Source organism: Centruroides sculpturatus, unplaced genomic scaffold (genome assembly GCF_000671375.1).
Source record: "Centruroides sculpturatus isolate CEXI.00-Female unplaced genomic scaffold, Cexi_2.0 scaffold1038, whole genome shotgun sequence".
NCBI classification, from domain to species: Eukaryota; Metazoa; Arthropoda; class Arachnida; order Scorpiones; family Buthidae; genus Centruroides; species Centruroides sculpturatus.
In genome coordinates, this window is record NW_019385501.1 from 101,645 (window position 1) to 121,569 (window position 19,925).

Here is a 19,925-nt window from a genome sequence, read left to right on the forward strand (position 1 = left end):
CATCTGTGGAGGATGGATAGGGTGCTTATTGTACCTGTTGTTCTCTCCTGTACAGGTGTGATACCACACACACTACACAAAAGCCTGGGAACATTGCAATTGAGTAGAAATACATACATCACACTACGGAAGGCCACTATATTGAATACATGTCATATTGTTAGGAAATTCCTGAATACAGACACTGACACTGACACACTTATTTAATTTGTTTTGGTTGCTATGCCTTGACTCTGGTCCGGCATAGTACACAGCCACCGGTTTAAACCGAGTATTACCCACTAAACCCAACACAATAATAATAATAATAATAATAATAAAAGTGCAGAGCCCAAATGGTTAGGAGTTGAAGGTTGAAATTTGGTACACAGTTAGGGTATGTCACGAGAATGTACACTAAGAAGGGATTTTTCGAAATTCCCCCCTTGGGGAATTTCAAACGTGGAATTATATGTGGACATCAAATTTTCAGATTATTAGGTATATTAAATACTTGGATTGCATGTCACAAATTTTCAGATTTTAATTTTTACTTAACATTAAAATATAATACTTAAATACTTACAATTTAATCTTTTCTCTTATATATTTATGTACATTAAATTGTAATAGTATTAAAATAAAAAAATTATATACATATATTAAGATATATTTGTACTGTACATAATTTGTATGTGTGTCAAGATAATATATATACATATGCAGGGTGAGCCATCGAAAACGAAACGGCAGAGTTATCGTGTTCGTCCAAGCAAATCGCTCGGACAGGTCGATTTTATTCTCAAGGGGGACATCTTCTGCAATAAAGTTTTTGCGATTTTGAATACAACAGACAACAAAAAATTTTAAAAACTCATTCATTTTTTTATTAACTAAACAAACACTTATTTCGGAAAAAAAGTAACACAAACTATTAACAAACATAAAAAAGCTTTTTAAGCTGGACCGCATATGCAAAGAAAAAAATATTTTCCCTTGAGAATAAAATCGACCTGTCCGAACGATTTGCTTGGACGAACACGATAACTCTGCCGTTTTGTTTTTGTTGGCCCACCCTGTATACAAATAGGCTATAGTTCAGAAGAAAGAATAAAATATAAATTAATAGCAAAGAACTTTTAATAATATAAACAATAGTAATGTTAATGAGTATATTTTGTTAAATTTAAATTTAATCAGTACAGATAACTGGCATGCAAAAGATTATATTAGATATGATATGAAGATGGAATGGGAAAATTTTATGAAAGGAAAACAAAGAATTATATTACTAATTTGTTGATGGTATACTTAAGTATTTTAGTAATGTCTATCTCACAAGTAATGTAATAGCATGTCCAGTATATGGTTGAATTTTTAAATATGTCCAGAATTTTAAATACGTTAATTTATAATAAAACAGCCTAAAAATGTAAACTGATTAGGGCATGATGCCAAAATGCATATTAATAGGCTGAACTTTGATTAAGAATTTTATTGCAAAATTAGTAAAGTGTTATATTTTAATGTTAAATAAAAATTGAAATCTGAAAATTGCTCTCTTCGTATGATAAATCCTAAAAGACATTACAGCCTCAAAATATAATAGTAACAAAATAATTAAAATTAATAATGGTAAACAGAAGGGTTAGAAGCATGCAATTTCATAATTTTTTCAGTAAATATTATTTTTCTATTTCTTTTTACATTTATTCTTATTTTTACAAAATTAAAAGAGCTATAGATTTTAAAGTCTTAAGTAATGAAAGCAACTTTGAAAAAATTCTTCTGAAATTAAAATAGCATAACTTCCGGAAATAAATTAGAAATGAGAGCATTAAATAATTAGGTAACGTATGTAGAATGTATTTCCGAAATAAAAATTGCATCAGATTGTAATACAATAAACATTATTTTATTATGAAGATTCTATTAAGTTTTTTTTAAAACAAAAAACATAAAAAAATAACAAGAATTACACTTACAATTAAAAATCGTACCTGTTACCGGCATGTATCCTATAAAAAATCATCCACAAACGTTTTTGAACTTTATGAAGTTCTTCTTCAGGTGGAAATGGAATACTTGAGAAAAAATCGAACAGGAGATTTCAAATCGAAAAGTTCGTGAAATTCTGCTCCGACTTCAGTGAACTTTTCGATTTGAAATCTCCTGTACAATTTTTTCTCAAGTATTCCATTTCCACCTGAAGAAGAACTTCATAAAGTTCGAAAATGTTTGTGTACACGCCAGTAACAGGTTCGATTTTTAAATGTTAGTGTAGTATACTTCCGGTGAAAGTAAAGGGTTGAACAGTGTAACAAGAATTATTTATTAATTTCAAAAACTAATTGTAAGAATTAATAGAAATGCCAAAAATTCATTTACCAAGATATGAAAATGAAACAGTATGAGACTTAATGTGATAAGTGTCCAGTTCCTTATCACTTGAACAACAATAATACTTTGCTTTTTTATAAATAAAGAAGCAGAAACTAATAAACAATTTTTAGACAGCTGAATACTCTCTCCAAAAAACAATATTTCCGATTTGAAAAAATAATTTTAACTTGTCTTATTGTTTTTAGAATATAGTCATATTAGAGATTGCAGTTAAAAGTATTTCAGATGTAAGAAAAAATAATATAAAAATTCCTTAAAATCATGATCAGATTACGGTAGAGCCTCGATTATCCGACCTAATTGGGGACTGAGGTTGGTCGGATAATTGAAAGGGCGGATAACCGAAAAGTATGAAAAAATCCATTATTAGTGTAGTATATTATTATATCCCATGTAATTAGTATATTTGTATATTAGTATATCGCTATTAACCTACTTCGCGTTGAATTTTCATCGATGTTAAGCCTAACAAAAATTTTTTAAATTAATAATTGTCGCTATTGTATCGTTAAATATTAGAAAATTAAGCCTTGTTTAAATACTGGCTCCCTTTCATGGTCGAATGAGTGTTTCCAGCTAAAACACGTAAAAATAACATTAAAGTAGCCAAGACATAGCCAAATATTGTAGCGCCACATCAATAGTGGACATTTGAAATTTGCCGACTAGGACGGTCGGATAATCGAGGCTCTACTGTAATATAAAAAATATATACAGTGTTGAATTTGCAATTTAAAAATGATTAATTTATCACTTATTTTGTTGAAAATTTTATTAAATTGCCTTTGTTTTAATTTGTGGATTTTGTATTTTGTAAATAAATTCAAAAATTATTTCAGGTTGTTGAATATATAACACCAGAGAAATTTAAATATTGGGAAGAAGTAGGAAATGCTATGGGTTTTGTTTATACTGCAAGTGGACCATTAGTCAGGTCATCATACAAAGCAGGTTTGTTAATGTTTTAAAACATTTTTGTTTAATAAATTTAAGACAAAATCTTTAATTAATTAATTAATACAATTTATATTAACTGTAAGTTGATAATTTTTAATTGTAACTATTTCTGACTTTAAGTAGAATATTATTTAATATAATAAATATTAAAACAACATTTTGGTTAAAATCAACAAAGAAATACCATAATATACTGTATAGACAGGGTATACAGAATATACTGGTCAGTTATACTGGTTAAGTTAACATCGCAAAAAAGACCAGAAGAAGATTTTTCAGCATGTTAAAAATAAAACTTGCTCTCCTTGGTTTTCTCTTCAGTTTTGTTGGAAATTTCAGAAAATATTTTTACATTTTCTGTTTTCATCCACATTCATGCTGTATTTTGTGTGTGTGTTTCTGGCTTAAATCAGAATTATTGAAATTTAGTGTACTATTTATTACCTTTGCCATTTTTGTAAGCTTTCTTCAGTGAAGTTGATGCATATTACAAGTGATTTTTTAGTTTTAATATTTTCAAATTTCTGCGTTTTACACTAAGAATATAATATATGGACCGTTTATTTTGAAAGTGGTGTAAGTCCATTTTTGGAAAAAATTGAGAAAACACATAATATACATACAATTTAGTGTGAACTTTTTATTTATAAACAATTTACACTTAACATTTTAAAATAACCATAAGCTTTGATGAATTGAAAATTNACATTAATATAATTTTACTTTTTACTTTACTTTTTTAAGATAAACATTTTTAGAATTTGATATAAATAAAAGCAAAACATAAATTGCCAAATTTTAAATACATTTTAGTTGTATTAATTACATGAAAATTTTTAGGTTATGCTTTTTAAATTGTTAATCAAAAGTCTAGCCTGGTCTTGTTAACCTAGTCTAGAAAAGAAATTTTTTATAAGAAAAAATCAGGGTCATGAAAATTGGTTTCAGGTCATGAATTTTTTTCTCGCAATCTAGTAGAAACACTACATAAATGGATTCTTGATTTAGTGAATGATTTAGCTCAGTTTACTACACCTAGAATCCACTGATCAATGTAAACATAAACATAATGATTTGCCGATAAAGTTAATTCTTATCAAAAATATATCAGTTAATTGATTTGATAAAAATCTATAATAATATTAAGACAATTGAACATTCTCCCAAAGAAATAAAATATTTCTAAAATATAATTTATTCAACTTTCTTAAATTATGCTCAGTTTGTATTTTGGATTAAAAAGCTATAATGATATAAAGAATGTATGAAAGTTTCCAAATACAGTAAAGAATGTAAGCAAAATGGAATAGATAATATGAATATTTAAATAGAGAAATGAATGGGTAAAAAATAACTAATAATAATGTAAATTGAAAAACTAAATTAGCTACACTATAGGATTAGGTTTCTTTATGGCAAAGCCTCATCTTATGTAATGCTAGGAAAACAGAGATGTAATAAATGCTTTAAAATTCACAGTGTGAGGTGTTTTAAATTAATGCATCATTATTTATTTTTAATCTGTTCATTTTTATATTTAAATTGACTCATTAACCATGCCAATGTCACTATTTGTTGATCATTCAACATTCACTTTTCTTTTCTGACAAGACAGAAAGGAATTTATTAGTTTAGAAATTTGCTTTGTCATTTGTGTCACATTGTGTCTGTCTTTACATTCTTTTCATCCTGTAAATAAAAAAACTGCTTATTGTAATTATTTAAAAAGTGTTATGCATTGTCAATAACTTAATCTTATTTTTAACCTCACATTATCTTGATTTGATTAAATTTATGATATTTAAACTGAATATCAGTTTTACACTTAAATGACAATTTTTATTAAATATAAAAGAATATTTATATTAAATTAAAAGCATTAAGTGAAAAAATAAATCTATGTTGACTGATATTTCACATGTTTTTACTTGTGCTAAAACATACATTGACATTGAACAGTACTTAACAATAAATTGCTAATTTATTCAATTATTTCAATTTTAAAATTTAAGATTATCAAACAATTGAAAATGGAAGAAATTATTTTTAAATACTTAAATTTTTTTCATTAGTAATGCTCCAAATGATAATGAAATTTTCCATTTTTAATTATAGCATTTATATTCTTACTAGCTTCAAGGACCCGCTTTGCTGGGTTTTTATTTGTTCGTACATTTATATTTAACATAGTTTTTGTTTTTTATATATAAAGACTGTTTTTCTAAGTAATCTAGAATCTAGCTACAAGGACCCGCTTCGCTGGGTTTTTATTTGTGGGCAAAAAGTAACGATAGTGAAGATTAAGATAATTACATTATAGCCAATCTTACCCGTTTTCACNAGATCTGACATATCCAGGATTAACCATACCCAAAAAGTTCCTGGGACTTTAGACCATCTGGATTCGTCACTGGGTTCCCTAGAGCAGTAAGTAGGCTGACATCTTAACCACTGGGCCATCCATACAGTTATGTAAAATTGTTCAAAACATAAATATTAATATAGCAATATAAGGCTGAAAATGTTTCAAAATAAATTATTCTATTGTGTATTAAAACAAGCGGCGTTTTAAAATTAAGTTTATTAATTTACAGTGCAAATTTTAAATACTTATGATTTGTGTACATCTAAAGAAAGAAGTTGGAACCTATTAAGAATATTTTATACATATGAACCAGGGTTGACAAGAGGATAATAAGAGTCTGGGACAAATTACATATTGGAATCCCTTAGCAAATTATATTAAAGGAAGTAAACAAAATATTATTACTGGCTCCTAATTCCTTGGGACTCAGGACAATTTGTTTCTTTTGCCCACCTCTGGGCATCTGGGTGTGTGACTGAAATGAGTTTCACTTTCTTTCATACTCAAATATTTTTTTATGTCTGCATTTTTTATACTTTTTTAACTATACAAGTGTTTAATTACTAATATTTACAGTATATATTACTATTTAGTAGTAAAATGGAACTTTATTTATTATACAAATAATTTTTTTTTTTCAGGAGAATTCTTCTTGAAGCATCTCATTCAAAGTAAAATAGATGAAAAGGAAAAGGAAAATCACTGATGGAATTTATATTCATTGTATTTATTCTTTATATTGACAAATTACAAAAGACATGTAAATAATATATAATTGTAAACTATAATTAATAATAATATTTATCAAATAAATATAATAAAATATAGACAAATATTTTTAATTAAAAATGTTCATTTATTTTCTCTAATATCCAAATGTTTTCATATATATATATTTTAAATTCAAATTATATAGAATATATCACAATAAAAATCTTAGATTAAATCGCATAACAGATGACACCACATATAATTTAACTCTTGCCTGGTAAGTTATGCAACTCTGTCAGATTTTTAATTACTTAAAATAAAGTACGTTAAATTTTTAATTGTATTAAATAAAAATTTGGTTAAGCAGACATTAAAAGAAAACATTAGATACGTAACTTATCAATTCTGGTAGAGGTAGACTCCAATTAAGAGAGAAAATAGCCCTATGCATGGATTTTAAAGTATGCTCTCCACTCGCTCTACTACCGAATTTTATTGGTCACGACTCTGTTGTTAAAGGAAAAGTATGACGTACAGGGGCACTCAAGTACTAATTTGAGATGGAGAGCATATATTTTAAATTAAATAAATTTAAAAAATATTGCAGCCTGACATTATGACAATGTCACAATAACTAATTGCTTTTTTTTTTTCTTTTTTTTTTATCAGAACCTGTCATTTCTCGGATCACCTGTGCAATTGTACTTTAGTTAATTAATCTGACTCTTTCTAGAGGACAAAGACTAAACATTCTTAATGTGGAGTCGTTCTATATACTAACTGGTTTACAAATCATCTATATGTCGTTGTCAATGACAGTTTCCTACTATTTCCTTCTATTATTTAAAAATAGATGATGTATCATCTTCTATTTTTATGGTAAATAAGAAAATTTGTATAGATTATTCACAATTCTCTTATCGTTGAAGTATAAAAAGGTCAGAAAAATGATTCTTAGTAACATAAATATATATGTATAAGTATTAAAACATTTAAAATTATTTCTTTATTGAGATGTTTTCAATTAAAATTAAGAATTTGGAGTTTATTATGTGTATTTTATATTATTATTATTATTTTACTTAATTGCCAACTCTATTCATTTTATTTGTCGATCTTATTCACCATTTATTGTCTTATTAAATACGTTTTAGAACAATAGAAAGAAATCGATATCGGGAGCAAAATTTAACAGAATTGAACAATTTTCTACAATAGATAACTTATTAATTCTGTTTATCCTGCTCTATAAATTTCCTCTGTAGCATGTGACATGTGAAATTTTCCTGTAAATAATTTACACAAACTTTCCTGATATAACAAATGTCACCTGTCACATTTTTTTCGTATAGAATAGTCAGTCTTACAGATAGAAAAGAAATGGCTACTAAAATTGTATAATAAATAAATACTATCAGTTAATAATAACTCTCAAATGTGGAAATATCTCGTCTCATCAATGGAAAATTTCGAAAATTAGACTATTACACTGTATAGGCCACGAGCTTCACATTAGTTCAATATTAAAATTAAATGTAAATGTAAAATGAAAGTATATTTTTTAATTATTCTTTAATTTTTATTGTAGAAGTAAAGAAGTTATCCAAAATGACTTTGTAAGTTAATCGATCGTCCATCACGTCCTTCTGTTTGCAGAATATAATAGACCTACACTTAACGATTATCCGATAGAAACTGTTGCAGATGACATTTAGCCTGTTGAAATGTCATTTGCAATCACGCATTTCTAAGATCTCACTTTAAATAAATCATTGTTTGAATGAGAAAAGAGGATTATATACATCGATAATGTTAAATTGATCCAATCATTCGACTTTTGTTCCGAGTAAATGTAATTATTCATCGTGTAATTTATTTCGGGCGGATCCAGTGTACAATATCTAAAAGTTTACTCTTCGCCCACAGCTCTAGTGGCTACGTACACAGTGGTACAAGGGTAAATACAGTGTTTAAGTTTGCACGTTCCCTTGTATTATATGTTTTAGTTACGCTACTGATTTTATTTAGATTTAATTATCGATATGTGGAATTGATTTGGAGTGATATTTTCCTCAAAATTATTCCTATCTTTATATCAATAAAGTCCAACTATCCTTCCAAAATCATTGTTTTTTTTTGTCTGTTTGGATAACATATACATCGCAGTTTGCATTTTAAAGAAGAAAGCTTCCTTTGCCGGTTTTGTATGCTGTCAGAAAGTAAATATCTCTGTCACAACTACCTCGTATTTTTAAAGGTTCGAAACCAAATGAAGTTGTAGCAGTTACTCGTATAACCAAAGGATACAAAATGGCGAATATTGTTTGTAGGTGTCAATATAAATCCATTCACAGTTAAGAAAATCCGAATACATACTGTACATTACGTAAATAATTCATATTTATAACCTTTAAGTGCTATTTTACATTATCTTAGTTGCTCCATGATCGAAGCAAAGCGCTGGACTAGAATCCAGAATTTACTAGTGTTGTTTTCCTTTTACTTTGGGGGTGCAAGGGCCCTTGGCTCCATCTTGGTGCGCCATTGACTGGTAGTAGTCAGTTGGTCGTGAGTTCGCGCCTTGGTTACGTGGAGTTTTCCGGGTTTTCTTCACATTTAAATATACTTAAATATGAGCCAATTTCCCTCCGAAGAGGATCTCCTCGGCAGATCGCCAGTGTTACCATATACAAACAAGCAGGATACGCAATTAATTTAAATAACGAACAAGCTACAGTCGACCCCCCTATAACACTGTTGATTTTTCCGTTTTATATGAATTCCATGTTGTACGAATCACTTAGATTTTACAAATACGTGTGCTAGGCTGTGAACGGCTCACGTATTTGTAAAATCTAAGTGACTCGTACAACATGGAATTCATATAAAAAGGAATAATCAACAGTGTTATAGGGGGGCTGACTTGTATTTCTTATACAAAATCTTATAAATTCCAATAAATTCATTTACAAATTTGCAATTTATAACGCACGTTTCTTTCATAATCGAATTATAGGAGCCACGGAGCGGGATCACGGGTCAAACGCGTTTATCAATCACTGGGTCATCGTTGAAAAAAACAAGAGTACGTGACGTTAAGAAACAAAACAAAACACATCACTCATCAACGTTTGAAGTAACGGTAAACAAAGCTTGTTTTTCGTGTAATATTCTTAATTCTTTTTTATATTTTATCGAATTTATTACAGCTAAAAACAATCGTTTTAATTCTAATCGAGGCATCGAAAAGTTCATACTTGAAAATAATAATTAAAAAAAAAAATCACTCAATGTATTCGCTGCTCGTTAACATCCTGTTGTTGCGAAATTTCAATGAATCATCGCGAGTTAATATGCAATTTTATTTTTTTCGTATGATTTACTGTTTTTCGTTTGATTTACTGTTTGAGACTCTCGAAAGACCAGCTATGGAAAGGACAGCCGGTATTAATAACCTTCTGTTGTGTTACGGGATCGAAACGATTAAGATAAACAAGGTCGTATGTGACCATGAAATAGCTATCGGTGGAAGAAGATAATGATTTTCACGATAAGCTTTTCTAATTAATTAAATTCGAGTCTTGGTTCACCCCTAATTTCACTTCAAGAATGTGTATTTTTGTCACTCTTTACATGCAAATAGATAAAGATTGTCATAATAAGACTCGATCATTTTACACGGTGTGTAATTATGATTGGTGAAGATCCATACGACGTCTTAATTTAAACATTTCTAAACATCGTTCATCTTCGTTTGCTTCGTCTTTCTGTCAAGGTTGCTTTAGGTCGCCATTCCGGTCCATCTACTAATTCTATCGAATGTTTTTCTAGCGTAGGAGTATTAACATATTCTTCTCATCGATTACCAAATTGTACTTTTTAATGTTTTTATTATTATTATTATTATTTTATTTCGGTCAATCGGCTTTCTTTTATACTCAAATATAAACTCGATCGCGGAAGTAGAAACAGAATTTTCTACACTACAAATGGTCCAATACACTTACAAAATTTAATTTACAGATAACTCGATTAAAAGGAATTTTAACACAATATATAATTCTAGTTTTAATAATGCAATACGTTTAATTCTTTTTGTTTTTCTCAAGTACTATAATGTACTTTTTAAAGTGTACTTTATAGTACTTGAGAAACAAAAATGTACAACGATACGGTTTCAAATTGGCAAAAAAATAAACATTTAATTGCATAAATTAGTAATTAAACCGCTTATCGATTTAATTATAATTAGTATAATTATTTTAAATAATTCTTATTTAGATGCCGTCCTTTGTGAAACGTTAATAATCCACTTCGTTAATGGTTATTAAAGTGAAAAGGCACATTTTAACAATTATTTATTGTTGGTTTCTTGACGCAATCTTCTTAGAAAGAAGAACTCGTTTGTGAAAACGGAAAATTTGCTTAGTATTTTTGGGAATTAAATTATTAAATAATTCAATGGTAGGTATTAAAATCGATTCAATTTTTGGCGTAAATATTTAATATCATTACGTCGTATCCGGCTTTTTTGTTTTCTAACCTGTTTTTCAATGAGATAAAACAAAAATAGAGATGTACTTACGTAGAAAGGAAGCTTTTCTACATAGATAATCCTTAACAAAAATAGTCAACAAGATGCTAAACTTATTTGCCTTTTATTTATCATTTAATTCCCTTTTATAAACTACGATAATCGCTAGCGTAATTTCTATATTTAATTATAATTTTACTAATAATTTATGAATAAAATATTATAAATTCGTTACTTGTTCCTGCTCGGTGTTACGCACTTAACCCAGATACTAGTTTTACAAATTTATATAGTTTATCATTAATGTAGGTTGTAGCGAATTTACTAGGAAATTTTAAGCGTATATCATTAATTTAAATTAAAAACTTAATTATAAACGATAATAGATGAAATTTTAAGCTTAATTATATGTAATATTAACAGTACGAATCGACTTTATTTAGAAAATTTAATGATGTAAAAAAGCAAGCCAAGAAAACTTAACAATGTAAAAATGTATCGTTTTAGAATTATCGTAAAAGTTGTTTAAAGTGTTTATCTTTTATTTTTTTAACCGTACGAAATGCGAAATCTTTCGTAACAGTAAGGTAAGAGTGAAGATAGACGATACTCGGGGCTATGATCTCGCAACAGGCTTTGATGGATGGATGCGCTAGAAAGGTATTGTATACGTCACAACTACGCTCGTGCAATACTCTGTTACGTTTCAACTGTATTTTATTCATTCTTATTTTCCTAATTTTCCCGCTACTAGATTTCATTTAGAACAAGAAGGAATGTTCTTTACACTTAAATCCGAAATGTCCAGCAAACGGGACTGTCGTTTAAGTGTTATTCGTAACGTTATAGAAAGGAAAAAATAAATTGTAAAAAGTTTTCTTATTTCTTTTTAAATAGTTTTCTACTAAATATTAATTAATTCAAATGTTATTAGTTTATATATAAACTTATCTATCTCGCGCGAGAATCTTCTTTTTAATAGCCAAATTTATTTTTTTTTTTTCTAATGGATTAGAATATTTTATATTTCGTTATTATTATTAATTTTTAAATAGAGATTATTCTTTTATTCGAAAATTAACGACTGACGAAACGGATTCCTATTGATGTATCCAACAAAACGAGATCGTGTCGACGTAACCAATGGCTTTTTGTGACGTCACAAAGAGGCGTATCGTAGATTTTTATTTCGTGTGTTCTGTTCGAGAGAACGATTTCGACCTTCGACCGTTGCAGCTAGTTGTCGTTAATGTTAGATAATTTCTTTGGCTCATGGATAACACCGGTGAGGTTAGAGTCCCGTCTGTACCGGGCACGGATAAGAAAGAAAACCCAACAGTAAGTGTGACTTGTTCGATTAACCGTTGTATGGATAAAGTCTCGTCGTCCCCAGTCGTTCGGAGGAAAGAACAAGAAGATTCCTCCGGTAATCAAAGTAGCGACAGCGATAACCTGGATCTATCGGGTCATAAACACAACATCGATAGTTACAGATGCAAAGATGCGACTGGGGAAGGTCAAAATGCGTTTGTGGTTCCCGATAAAGAACTAGTCGACAAGATCAACGGACAGATCGAACAGTACTTTTCCGACGAAAATATTTTAAAAGATCCTTTCCTCCTAAAACACGTCAGGAGAAACAAGGAAGGATACGTGAGTTTGAAGTTGATCGCATCGTTTCGGAAGGTGAAATCCTTGACCAAAGACTGGAGGGTGGTGGCCCACAGCCTGAAGCAGTCGCTCAAACTGGAAGTTAACGAAGAGGAGACCAAAGTCCGACGCAAGGAACCGCTTCCCGCACACGACGAGACCACCGTATCGCGTACGGTGGTGGCTTACAACCTACCCTTCGTAAAGCCCACGGTAGAGAACGTGGGAGAGATCTTTTCTAAATTTGGAGAAATCTCCCTGATCCGCATCCTCCGTCCGGGCGCTTCCGTCCCTCCGGAAGTCAAGAGATTAAGTAACAAACATCCGGAGATAAGTTCGGACGTTTGCGCGTTGATAGAGTTCGAAACGTACGAATCGGCGCTCAAGGCCGTCAAACCTATACCCGATTACGTCGACCTGCAAGTTGTACCCATCGTTCAGAGGGTACCGAAGAAAGAAAACTCGACGCAGAAGGTCTCTCCTCACGTCGGTTCGCAGTCGGATAAGAACGGCGAAGGAGGCAAGAAGAAGAAACGTGGCAAGAAACCGGACAGACTGGAAGAGATAAGGGGGGAAGAAAGCGAATCTCCGTTCGTCAGCAGTTGTTCGGAAGCCGAAAATTCTCCCAAACCCAGGAAACGTTCTAGCGGTTCGGTCGGATCCTGTTATCTAGCTCAATATAGAAACGAATGCAACGGCTATCGACGAGGAAGCTTCGGAAACACCAAATCGCCAGTAAACAGCCCGGTTGTGATTCGTAGGTGTTTCACTAACACGTCATATAGACCTAAATCACATAGTTATTGCGAAGGTGATCTGATGGCCTCCCTGTCGACGTCGGGCTCCTGGATACAGAAGCGACCCGTAACCGCCAACGGACATTTTAATAATAACTGCATCAATTCGCGACTTCTCATTCCCGAAGGCGTCATTCGTCTTCCGAGAGGCCCCGACGGAACCAAAGGATTCAATTCCAACCGCACTCATCAGTTCGCCATTGTCAATTACTAGCTGTCGAAGGTCCGAATCCAATTGTAAATACACCGCTATCGTTTACTTTAATCGATCTTCGACAAATGTGTAAATAGTTCGATTCTTCTGATGCTTTTTGCTAAAATTCATGTTACGTAGTTCTCGTGATCTGTTTTTTTGTTCCAATAAATTAATCAAATAGCGGCAATTATTTTCTATTGACGTTTATTTTCAAAAACCTAACCCGTTATTCTCATATCTGCTTATTTATAAATATATGTAGATTAGTTATCTGCGTGTGTGTATATGTGATGTCATAACGGTAATTACACAAATCTCTTATCATTATTTCACATTATTTTTCCTCCTAATAACAAGAAAAGTTATAAAATTTTCGTTACAAAGCTTATTATTTTTCACTACAATTTACCGTAACTAATTTTTCTATATATTTAATTAACAATTCCTTGAGGAGCGATACACTACGGGTTTTGATATATATAAGTCATCTTTGAAACTTCACGTATGAATTTCTGGTATACAAAGATACCATTTACTTTGCGCTAATAAGAATATAAGGAATCGATTACGCAACGGATTATACAATGGGCGCATTTAATACCCGGTAAAGCGGTTGCAACATGGATGCGATACGAAATTATCGGGCAACGAGCCCAATGATTTCGTAGAGCAGTGTTTGTTAATTTGGTAAAAACTTTATCACAAAACAGTGGCTTTTTCCTATTTTAAAAAACACAGCAATACAAATGAGTGTACTACAACTTTTTAAAATGATTTCTAATTTAGTCATTTTGGAAAAATATACATTGCATCCTACTTTTATCCAATACGTACTGTACGGTAAAAAGTACTATGTACACACAGTCGACCCCCATATAACACTGTTGATTATTCCGTTTTATATGAATTCCATATTGTACGAGTCACTTACATTTTACAAATACCTGAGCCGTTCATAGCCCGGCACACGTATTTGTAAAATCTAAGTGACTCGTACAACATGGAATTCATATAAAACGGAAAAATCAACAGCGGTATAGGGGGATCGACTTTATATGCATATAATAAATTTGTTTATAATCAAAAACTATACACATTTTTGCGCTTTATACATCGTGTTTCCCCAAAGTATTTATAAAAAACAAAGCTGCAGCATTAATATAAAAATTTTCATTTAAAAATATTGATATGAGGTAGTATAATTAATAGTTAAATATCGCGAAAAAGTTTTAAACTTCAGTAATATCACGAGTTAACTTTTGTGCACTATAATTATAGAACTATAGTATAAATTATTCTCGTAAAATAAGTATGTTAGATAAGAAATTATAGAAGATATGTACGAAAAGATAAGGAAAAGTCATAAAACAAACTCTTTACAGAGTGTAGCGTCATCTAGTCGCAAAAATAATCAACTAGACCTACTTTAAATAATTTTTTTTAAGTTTGCACTGTTTTCTGTGTTCGATTGTTGAATTTATATATATATATATATATATGTTAATAATAAATTATAATAAANATTATATATATATATATATTAAGGAAGTCGTTAACTTAACCCAGCACTTTTTGGACCAGTGTGGTACCAGATTACCAGGAATTTTTAAATTTAATTTTTGCAAAATTCGATGTTTGGGATTTGAACGTTGCAGTGATTGTTATACATTTTTTACCCCTTGCATGCTGTTTGTTTCCAATTTGTTTATGCACACTCTTTAATCAGTTTACTATAGTATACGATTATACTGTGTTATACTGTAAAAACTTTATTACTTGGGATTATTAGTACATACCAAGTAAAATCGGACTATTATCGGATAATTTCGGATTATTAGAAGGTGCCAGGTTAACAAATTTCTATTATATACAATATATATCGCGATTTGAACTTACTTTAAGTTTATATGAAAGTGACAGATTGGCTGAGGAATATTGGACCACTTCGATAAAGTTTTCATAAATCTTTGTAAAAGTAAGAATAAAATTAATGAAAAACTAGTTTCACTAATTGGCGAGAAGAGAATCTTCTGATATTTTCAGCTAATGCAGATTTTATTGATTGTTTTTATTGAATTAATGTATAGAATTTGCTCGTTGAGATTTTGCTACAAATTCCACGATTTGTTTCTCAGACAGCCAGATTATCAGGAATTTATCGCAATTTATTCGTGGAATTTAATGCATGAGATATCCCCAATGCAATGCTCTTTAGTTTACTTTTGACTCTTTTTCGTCCTGTGGGCACTAAGAGGATCTTCCTGCATCGTGAAACCATGCTGACAATGGGCCTGGATGAGAATTTAAGTATAGGCCTAATCGTGTGGATACGTAATTAATTCTTAATATAAATTAAACTAACACAAAACTAATCTTGCTTAATTAATTACCATTAAGTCAGAGAGAATTATAGATTTATTTCGTTTAGAAAACTGAACACGGAATCTGCATATATTGAGAATTTTAACTAATCGATTTTGTATTAAACCACAAAATCTGCATTAACCGCTGATCAACTTTAAAACTTATCTCCGATGTTAAGGGGGATACTACGAATGCGACGAGTATAAACATAGTAATTAATAACATGCTTAATGAAGCTAAAGATATTTTAAAAAGAAGGTTAGTGTCAATTAATATAACTTAATATATAAAGAAGCAAGATATATACGTAGCAAAAGCATAAGTTACGGCGAATAAATATTCGAAACGTCGATTCAGATGTAGAAAATAATCTAAAATTTCCATTGTTCTATGAATTTCGCTCTCGTCTTCACTACTGAATTTTCTATAAACTGATAACAGTAATGGCTTCCTCCGTAAAATACTGTATTGAATAACAGCATATAAGAAAATCAATTAATAAGTTACTTGCAAGAATGTCATATCGCTAACCCCGAAAATTAAAATCCATTCCCAACACTAGTATCTCGGCTTCGACAGATGGTACAAGAACTGTAAAGATATAAACCACACCAAAAGCTCCATAACCGTGAAATATATTTTAGTAAGAATCTTTTTATATCTTGTTCTGTTGGCACTGGAAGTAAAATGCAAACCGATATATCTTGCCACTTGTGATAATAGGATTCAATGAACATACTAAACATAAACTGCTCCATCCTGTCTTTAAAAATTATTTGAAAATTAATGATAGTAGAGGAAAATCGTGAAGCTTAAGCTGACAGAATTTTTGTATGCTGCGCTAGATTTAAATAATTATAGCTGCTCTATGAATTTTTGTATTATAGCTTCATTATAGATTTCTTTGGAGGAAAATATTTGCATTTTTAATGGGATACTTTACACGTAATGTGAATATATCATGTTAATTACTATCATTCTGATTATTCTATCCTATCTGTAAGTATTATTAACATTCCTTTTACTAAATAATTAAAACATTTAAATAGAAATTCTAAGCAGCATATTTATGTTATAATTAATTTTAGCAAACAAATTGGTAGCCGGTGGAGCTTGGAACCAGCTGGATTTTCACCTCTTAACTTAGAGCTAAAGGTTGAAACACCAGTAATATTTTTGCGAAATTTGGCCCACAATGGGGCTGCCGGGTGGTAAGGGACGGGGCCAGACATATTCGAACGGAGACCTCCCCCCGAAAAATTCCTGGGGATTTTTCGATCCGTTCGGATCTGGGGGACCCCTCCTGGAGGTCCCCCAGAGCGGTGGGCTGCCACCTTGACCGCTCGGCCATCCGGCCGCCAGCAGGAAAGACTAAAAATGAAGGTCCCTGATTGCCATTACCATTCTTTTTCATTGTTTTTCTTCTTAATATGAACTTCAAATCCTCTAGTTCATTCATGATCCTTATATTCTTTATATTTTACTAAATCTATCTGAAGAAATACTTGAACTCTTTCCAATCATTATTTAGCATTGACACTACCATCAGTTTGTTTCAGTCTTAGGTCTTAGGCTAAATGATTTCAGTTGATAAGTTATGTTTAATTGTAATTCGTCTAACTTTTGAGTTGGAACGAGTGAGAGCTTTCCATTTCATTTATTTTTCACAATGTTTCTATTTATATATCCTAGCTCTACAGTTTATATAAAGTCTTCCAATATATATCGTTAATCATTTTTGCATAGAACTTATCTGTTAATTCGAACTTCATGCAAATCATGTTTAAAGCTTCTAATCGAATTTATTCTTTGTAATGTGACTAATGTATTGTTATTGAATAAATCATTTATCTACTACAAATGTATATGCTATATATAGTTTTAACAAAATTTCTAATGAATTTACAATGATTTTTATTGGAAAATGTCGCGATTCCAGTTTTTACCGTAATGGCAATCCCTTGGAGAAGGGTGATATCTTGACGTTGGTTCCGTGGATTTCAATGGAATTCATTTCCTGTAACTAACTTCACCCGGCGGAAGCATTCGAAAGTATTTTTTGGAATTTGTTCCTTTTTTCACGGTTTATCAATATTTTTATTTTATCCTGGAATCATTATTTGATAATTGTCAACTTTCATTTATCCCAAAAACTCGATTGTGAAAGGTAAAAATAAAATTTTCCAATTTATACAAGAAGCATTACTAAAACTCTCAAACTTATGTTCATACTATTGGAAGTAGTTCAGCGTGGCACCCTTTCTGAGATGAAAAATTGGTGGCACAAGATCAAGGCATGATTATAATTATTAAACAATATATCTAAGTTGCTTATTTTATTGAACAAGTTTAAAATTCCCCCAGGATTTGCTTCTAAATCCATCTCTGACCACATCCTACAATAAAATACAGCCTAGTCCAGTGTTCCGCAACCTTTTTCTACTTGCGGCACACCCATGACTCAACAAGGCACACCAAAATGTTATTCCGCTCAAAAACGTATGATATGATACTATTAATAGAATTACATAATGCCACTAACCTATTATTATTGTTATTAAACAGATACCAACACCTGTGAGCAAATTTTCTTTACATATAATTTATTAGAATACATAAAAATGGGTGGCTTGTAATAAAGAATAAACAAACATCAACTTATTTTATCAGTACTGCGGCAGAGAATGAAATACATACAAAAGATAACATAAGAAACACAACAACTGTGATAAAAATATATAAATAAAATTTGAAATTAACAGAATATATAAAAGTTCACGTCACACCTTTCACCATGTGACGGTACATCAGTGTGCCGCGGCACACCGGTTGCGGAACACTGGCCTAGTCATTTGCTCTGAACACGTGTGTCGATGCCTGAGGCGGCTTGCACGTTTTCTTCACTAGGAACTCTGATGACCGGACTATTCGATCAAGTGATCAATATTAATACTATTGCGAAGATGTGCTTGTTATGATAGTATCTTCGAAATTTTAAATTTTAAAAATCTATATATAATCTATATATTGTTGAGTTTTAAAAAGATTGGTTTTAAAATGGTTCATTGCTCTGTGCGGAAAATAATAAAAGTGGCACCTCTATAAATTTTATTATTTTGATAATTACTGTATATGCTATATTTAAAGAAGACGACGATGACTAAATAGATTAATTTTGGTAATACAAATTTGAATTACTTGTATATGTTAAGTCATAAGGAACCAAGAGATAGGTATCAGCTTATATTCTAATAAATATATAATTCACTTGAACAAATGCTGTTTTATGCTAACATAAGAAGTTTTAGGAAGTGTGAGAACTTTTTAAACGTTATTTAGTTTATTATACAGTAGACACCCCCTTACACTGTACTGTACACTGTAGATAATTCCGTGTTATATGAATTTCATGTTATACGAGTCATTTAGATTTTACAAATACCTGAGCCGTTCACAGCCCGACACACGTATTTGTAAAATCTAAGTGACTCGTATAACATAAAATTCATAGATGATATGTAATGTAGATACGGAATTATCTACAGTGTTATAGGGGGGGTCTACTATTTAAAAACAGTCATAGCCGCAAGTTGAGCAAAATATTTAATGATGCACCAGTTATGGCCACAGGGGTTGTCAAAAATGATGTACTAGTTTTGGCCACCATATGTATTCTTTCTATACGCATTATTAGAATATTATACTTAAATTATGATTTTACATTTTTTCAGTCAAATAAAAATAAATAGTTTTATAAGTAAGCTATACAGCGGCGTACCGTAGTGGGGGCGGCAGGGGCGGCACTTTTTAGGGGGCGGCAAAATTTCACAATAAATAATAATAATATATTGTAAAAATTTGAAACATCCTAATCTATACTTGCATCGCGCCTACGATAGTGCTATCGTCCGGACAGTCCGGGAATCGGCTCGCTGTCCGGGTGAACTAGTAATTTTTTCATCCGAGGAA

At 30.8% G+C, this 19,925-nt stretch overlaps 2 protein-coding genes across 2 annotated transcripts in view; both read left to right on the forward strand.

Annotated features, from left to right (window-relative positions):
- LOC111639604 (lipoyl synthase, mitochondrial-like) overlaps nucleotides 1-6,472 on the forward strand; it is a 42,665-nt gene extending 36,193 nt beyond the window's left edge. The window contains exons 9-10 of the mRNA XM_023385496.1: nucleotides 3,222-3,333; nucleotides 6,346-6,472. Coding sequence (XP_023241264.1) covers nucleotides 3,222-3,333; nucleotides 6,346-6,410 — 177 coding nt within the window. The 3' untranslated portion in view covers nucleotides 6,411-6,472. The remainder of the gene's footprint in view (nucleotides 1-3,221; nucleotides 3,334-6,345) is intronic.
- A 4,997-nt stretch (nucleotides 6,473-11,469) lies between these two features.
- LOC111639608 (la-related protein 6-like) lies at nucleotides 11,470-13,835 on the forward strand. Its single transcript, XM_023385500.1, has 3 exons — nucleotides 11,470-11,609; nucleotides 11,704-11,815; nucleotides 12,005-13,835. Exon 3 carries the CDS (start codon nucleotides 12,222-12,224, stop codon nucleotides 13,608-13,610), a length of 1,389 nt encoding a protein of 462 aa, XP_023241268.1. The 5' UTR covers nucleotides 11,470-11,609; nucleotides 11,704-11,815; nucleotides 12,005-12,221; the 3' UTR covers nucleotides 13,611-13,835.
- Nucleotides 13,836-19,925: the final 6,090 nt, after the last annotated feature.

Excerpts from the sequence above, each read along its gene's own strand:
- LOC111639608 (XM_023385500.1), top strand. The coding sequence starts at position 12,222 with ATGGATAACACCGGTGAGGTTAGAGTCCCGTCTGTACCGGGCACGGAT.